This window comes from Mesitornis unicolor, unplaced genomic scaffold (assembly GCF_000695765.1).
Source record: "Mesitornis unicolor isolate BGI_N332 unplaced genomic scaffold, ASM69576v1 scaffold2434, whole genome shotgun sequence".
Lineage (NCBI taxonomy): Eukaryota > Metazoa > Chordata > Aves > Mesitornithiformes > Mesitornithidae > Mesitornis > Mesitornis unicolor.
The window spans coordinates 1-6926 of NW_010180600.1; the positions used below are offsets into that span (position 1 = coordinate 1).

Sequence of the window (6926 nt, forward strand, 5' to 3'; positions counted from 1 at the left end):
AGCGAGGGGGCTTTTCCCAGTTCTGCAGGGTTTCAGGCCAAAAGCTCCTCTGCTCTCACTCGCGCCTCTCAAGGGAAAGGGGAGATGGGGGGGCCTAGCGAAGGCCTGCATCTTTCCCCCAGCTCACACTGTACAAAGCCATAAGCCTCTTTGCTCCTTTCTTCCACTAAAGGCAGGTATGAAGAAGGGACTTTTTCTCTGAAATATAATACTTTTTTTTTTTCCCCCAAAACTGCTGGAAATGCTTAAATCCCTTAAAATACCTGTTCAAATGGTTGACCTTATTTTTATGCGGATTGCAAAGCATGTGGAAAATTATTTTGCCCTTAAATTTAACATGGCAGAGATGGCTTCCTTCTCCCCTACAGTCCTCGCCCATCCCCCCGCAACTGTTAATATAGATAGCACCACACTTCGGGGGAAGGGGAAAGAAACAGGGCAAGAAAAGCTCAATTTTCCTATAATATCTATCGACCTCCCACCCTCTTAAAATCATGCTTGCAAGTAACCTTTATTCGATTTTGATCATTTTTTAGTGGTTCGCTTCTTTCCATTGTAATTTACACATGCATGCAAGTGCTCAGACTTTCCATATGCCACTCGGCCTCCTCCCCTTTTAAAAATGCCAGATACGTGGCTGCATCAGCAGTATTGCCTCTGGCCTTAGGTGCAGACTTCAGGCTGCTCTGGCCTGGCTAGACCCCTGCACGGGCCTGCTGTCACTCATGGACCCTCTGCCACTGGCGTCCCTTGCAGGAACCACCAGAGTCCCCAGTACATCGCTGCATTTAGGGTAGGAAGTGGAGGCATTGGTGTGTCTAAAAGTAATCGATACTGGTGGAAAAGTGACAAAGTAAATAATCCAGTCAGTTTTCTCACCCCAATTGTGTGTATTATAAATCTCTAATTTTGAGATCTCACTTAAATTTCATGTGTGACTGTTCAAACCCTTACTTCTACTAGTTGTCTGTGTTTCAGACACTAGGGGCTGAGTTACATAAAAGCTTAAAATTCATAATGCAGAAGGAAGGTATGATCAGGTCTCTATAAGAAGTAGTATTTGTAATGCAGTTTATGCTGTGTTGTAATGCCTTCCTTTTTGTTCCTTGCAGAGTACAAACAAAATAATGAAATCGAATGTTAACCACTCTTTCAAAATGAAGCATGATTTCGATTGTACATCTCCTCATGCTGGGTTTGCACCACTGAAGGCTGCTACGGAGAAAACAAGACTGGAAGAATCCTGCCCCTTGAAATATGAGGACGGCTTTTGTAAAAGCTGTGCTGAAAAGCAGCAGAATATACTCCTTAGTGACTCATACCATGCGGCCACCAGAGATTTAGATCTTGAAGATGAAGGAAGACCTGTACATAACAAAGAAAACAAACAAGTAACGCAAAGATTTGATGAAAGTATCTATGAAATGGAGGCACTGGAAAACAATAAATTTAATGAGGACAGTGGTTATTCCTCTATGCTTAGTCATCAATATGCTGAGCCAATAGACCATGAGGATAGTATTCCTCTGGCTGGGAACCTCTGTGACACGCCAAAGCACTGTCTCATGAAGGACCAAAACCACGCACAATTTTCAAAAAAGACTTTGTTGCCAGTAACCCATTATGAAGAAATGATTTGCTCGACTTTGAAAAAAAGTGGTAAAAGAAACCTCAAGTCTTGGGCTGTAGTAGACAGAATTGTTTTTAGGGGAAAGTTTGAACTTGGTAATCTCATTGGAAGGAAAATGGGATTAGATAGAATAGACATTCTTGCCGAACTCTTCCAAAAGAACCTGAAGCATGTACTGGCAAATATCTTACGGCATCTTGGTGAGATAGATTTAATAAAGTAAGTATATCGATCTCGTTGTATTTCATTGGGAAAGTAAACAACGTAATAGATGGTTTAAAAATGTTTTAGATATGGCTTTTGTGACTATACTCAATGTTTTATGGTCTATTATGTATTAAAAATTGAACTGTCAGTATAAGCCATTATATATATGAAGAATGTCTTTCCCTAGAAGGCAAATTAAAGACTACAGCTGTGACATAACCCATCTTCTACATTAAAGAAAAAAATTACATAATTCCTGCTATTAAATAAAAAGTGTTTTCTTTTCCTAGGAGGTAACTGATATGTTTGTTTTGTCATTGCAGTTTTGCCAGAGTCAGCACAAAGTGGCAGAAGATTCTACAAGAAGATAAATGGATTTTCCAAATGTACAGTAAAGCTGTGAGAAACCTTTCTGTAAGTTTCGGCACTTTGAAGCCTAAACCAGCAATGTCTGTCTGCTATTTCAGGACTCCACCAGCCTTAAGAGATCACAAAAGAGTTTCTTAGGTTGAAAACATTGTCACTGGAGTGTGTGAGTTTGTCCTGTGAGGATGCCCTGTCTCAAGTGTTTCTAGTCACTTCACTGTCTTTGGAGCCCAAGGAAGGTTGACTGAGAGGGTTACCCAGAAAGAGATGCATATGTTCCTAAGAGCTTCCACATATCCTATGATACAGAGGACAGGCAGGCAAGGGTGAGTTCCAGCACTGTCTGCTGGGCAAGCCCTAGAGCCTCTCAGGTGAGGCTTGCTTAATTCAGCACCCCCTCAGATCCAGAAGGGAGAGAGCCTGAGGGAAAGCACTCAGCTGACTGTGCCACTCAGGTTCTCTACTTACACTTCCTAGCAACAGTCTCTGAAGTGCCACATGCTGGCTGCAGAAAACTGAAAAAATTTTGTAGTGTGAGCTATTCCTAATGTCTGCTTGTCCTATTAAATTAAAAAATGAGTTCCAACCACACTGGCATTGTAGAACTCTTGAAACACAAGGAGCATTTTTATTCCTTCAGAGATGGAGAAACAATGAAACGAGGCTTAGAGTCTGCCACAGACTAAGGTAGCCCACTACTTTGAATTTTAGGTGGTATTTTATGATGCTAGCCTATTGGGATGAAAATCAGACACCACTGAACATTAAAGTTTTGTTTACTTCCTGCAATTGTATGCCTTTTTTAAACCTGAACTGCAAGCTTAGAAAATTGGTGGAAGACATTTACTTCTCAGGAAGAAAACTTCAAGCACCCCTGTTCACCATGAAGAATTAGAAATATTGCTTTGTGCTTTAAAACATTGTGGTGACTAGGTTACATGCTCTGCCTAAATAATTATTATGTGTTAATATGAAAGTAGTATTGTGAAATGGAAGATAGTTGGTTTTGATGGTGTGAACTAGGGGTCTGTTCTACAAATTTATAACAGTGTCCAAGAAAGCTTAGGTAAAATTAGTAGCATACAACTTGGTATGACACTTTATTGTTGGAAACCTTCTAGCCAGGACAAAAGATCAAAAATAAGTTGCTGACTTCTATTAAGCAAAAAGTCAATGTCAGATGAGTCTCTTCTAATCTTTTATTCTTATTTTTCTTTTCATTAGAATAGCACTAAGGCACCAGAGCATGCTGCAACAAGGGAGTATGTTCTCTACCGAACAGCTTTAGCTTCCATTCAGAAAGCCACACCACCAAACAACTTGAATAAAAAAGGCACCAGATCCAAAGCATCTAAGAATCACAGCAGGCTTGTTGAGTTTTCTGAGGTAACTGGTGATTTCCATTCTTCTTTAATTTCTCACATGTTATCTGACACACAATCAACTTGTATAGCATATTTCTGAAAGTAGAGCCTCCAGTTTTAAGTGCTTGTAACTTATTAGTGTAACTGCTAGACTTTGCTTATTGAGTCTATTTTAAGACAATGTCAGAAACTAACTGGAGAATATTGATACACTGGGTTGTTCAATTTTTTTATTATTATTCCGTTGGGTGTCTAGGTACTGTCAAAATGACTTAGTGATTTTTTTTTTGCTTAGGTTTTGGCTTGAATCAGACATGTTAAAGTTTTATAATTTCCTGTTACTTTCCATGGGCAATGGATCGTGTGTTTTCCAGATAAGCAATCCCACAAAAACTGTCAATTTTGCTTAAACACCAATGGTAAATTTTTTAAACTATGTATTTGTAACATGTCACATATTTGGAGTTGTCAAGAACTGCCAATAACCTAAGTTTCCCTTTGCCATGTTATTTTTCTGAGCTTTTTTTTTTAACACATACAGCTGGAGGTCTACATGGCAAGTGCCTTTTAAAAATCTTTATTGAAAATCATTGTTAATAAGCCACAGATTTTCCTAACTAGAAAAGGTTTTTATATCCAAGCTCAAAAAACGTCAATCTGCATATTGGCACAATAAGAGAAGAAAATATAGTGACATTGGAAAATATGATCAAGTTGCTCTAATAATACTATATAGCATTTTTTACAGTGAAGTAATAGTCTAAAATTTTTCCCCTCGATAAACATATGTCTATACACACCTAGATTATCATAACATTTTGCTTTTAATAGTTGAGTGATATAAGGTGTTATACAGGTCTATAATTTTCTAATACTGGATGATTCTGATTGGTGGATCTAGTTTTGTCCAAAATTAATTCATTGGAGAGAAGTAGTAATTGCTCCCATTTGGTGTCTCAAGCCAAGTGCCCCACAGCTGAAATTTCTGCACGTGTTTCTCACTTTCCAAAAATGGTAATGATTTAAATGGAATTCAGATTTATTCTCATTTTTTAAAATTAAATTAATTGCCATCCTTGGATAAGTTTCAAGGATTCAGGAGAGCTGCTTTTCATACTGCTTTGCATTTAATCTGTCCTTTAAATTTAAAAATTTAAGTATTTTAAATTGGTTACCTCTATTCCAGTCCAAAGTACTTGCCTTCATAGGCTGATTATTACTGTTCAATGTCTATCGGAATTTCATACAGCTACAATTAGGCAAGTTTGTAATTTAGCTTTCTAGAGTAAAAGGAGTTATAGTATGTGTTGTGGCACTTAAATAATATCAAGGAATGTTTGGGGTGCATATTTACCCTCCATTCATGATCTTCTCTATGCTTTTACTTACAGGCTGCCAAGAACTTGAAAAACACTGAAAGCCTTAAAGTCTGCCATCGCTGTGGCTCACCTGCAAAGTATGACTCCTATCTGCAAAGAGCTTTGTGCAATCGTGAAAGCTGTGGCTTTGACTTTTGTACAAAGTGCATGTGCAGCTACCACAGCTCCAGTGACTGTATGAGTGGCAGACCAGTGAAACACAACTCTAAGCTGGGGCCGCTCCCTGGGACTAAGAAAAGCAAACAGAATCTACGGCGGCTGTGATGCATCCATCCCAACACAGATTGTCAGATGTCCCACAGACATTTTTTTAGGTTATGAAGTTATCCACAAAGAAAATCAAACAAGAATATGCTCTCTGCTAGTCTATATTAAAAGAAAGGTTAATTTTATTATTCCTCTGTACTATTTGGCTATGTTGAAATTCCTAAGAATCATCACAAATACCCTTTTAAAAACTGTTCTGACAGTTTGTCTATCATGTTCCAGTCTTGAAAACATCCCACTCTAATGCTGAACAAAGACATTTTGGCGTGTACCTTTCCATGTAGCCCTAGCAATTCTTGAATGACAGAAGAAGGAAGCATAAACTTTTATTTAAATGTTTACTCTCATTCAAAGTCTTTTAAAAGCATTTACAGTGACGATGTCAAGTGAGGTGCGTGAAATCTCTTTTAACAAAATTATGAGGGAGTCTAGATTTTACAATTTTTTTCAAGGCTTTGCCTTAATTTTAAAATGTGAATGTTCCTAATACCATTTTCTCTGATAGTTTACATTATGTGAATCTTAAGTTGTTGCTTTTAATTTCTTCATTCAGAAACAGCAGGTTTTCCTTGAACAGAGGCAATATTCTTTTCAACTTAAAAAAAAGTACACATTGTATCTTGGCTATACTGCTAAAAATACTTTTTTGCTAGTTTTTTCCAAATCATAAGATACTTCTAAAATATTTGTATATATTTGTAAATAATGCTTTAAATATTATTCATGTTTGTCTTGTAAATGTGAAAATAAATTACTGTTCTCAACAACTTGGTTTTCATGGTCGTTTCTCATGTTTTCTAATATGTGCTTCTTAAAAATGTTGATTTAACAAGGAGGAAATCTGGTTTTGTGTAAAATATACTGAATCCATTCTTATGCTGTGTTCCTACAGCTTACCTGAGGACTCTTAGTAGTAACTGCCAATAGATTCTGAACCAAACATATTCAATGGAAAATTTTTTATTGGCTGAATTTATGCTGCTGTTGCAGAACTGGCTCACTAGTAGAGTCCTTGTGATTTCACAGCAAAAAAAAGGGCAAGCTTTCAAGAAAAGGATTGATAATCTTCTGCAAATGGCTGGAGTTTGGGTGGGGGTATTTTCTAGTTAATAAGTAGATAAGAGACTGGGAAGGCAGCGTTGTAGGTCAAGGAACAGCAGTTATATACTGCATGCTAGCTTTTCCTGCACTTGTTAATTTTCCATTTGTGAACCGCTGAGCAGGACCTCTAGTGGTATGCTTTTATGTGGAAAACTTAGACCTGAGACTTAAAATAAGAGGCTGACTGAGTTATGGAATTAAATTTCTTGTTATAAGTCTTTTGTCTATTTAAGTCCACTTACAGACATGCTCAAGATCTGAGAATGACAGGTAGAAGTCTTCCATGCTATTAAAACTCATGCTGGTAATTAGACCATACCACCTTTACCAACCAATCGTGTACTGCAGGCCAGAAGAATGGTGTTTATATAGTAAGTAGTAATAGCCCTGAACTACTGGACATTGGTGTCTCCAGTATTGTTTGGGAGATGTGGAAAAGTGTATGATATGCATGCAATGCCAGTGAGACAGTATGCTGTAGACTGAGCACAGATAGGCAAGAAATACTGTGAGCAAAAAGCTTGTTATAAAATTTTAATGTGTCTACTGAAATTCCTGTGTCCTGAAGACCATGGATATCTTAATATGATATGGACAGAACTGCCCTTTTGT

General features: G+C 37.6%; 1 protein-coding gene across 1 annotated transcript; it reads left to right on the top strand.

The window, feature by feature from the left end:
• The first annotated feature begins 1127 nt into the window (after positions 1-1127).
• On the top strand, positions 1128-5210 carry FBXO5 (F-box protein 5). The gene is made up of 4 exons (XM_010183121.1): positions 1128-1849; positions 2161-2251; positions 3428-3589; positions 4959-5210. Exons 1-4 carry the CDS (start codon positions 1128-1130, stop codon positions 5208-5210), a joined length of 1227 nt encoding a protein of 408 aa, XP_010181423.1.
• The last annotated feature ends 1716 nt before the right edge of the window (positions 5211-6926 follow it).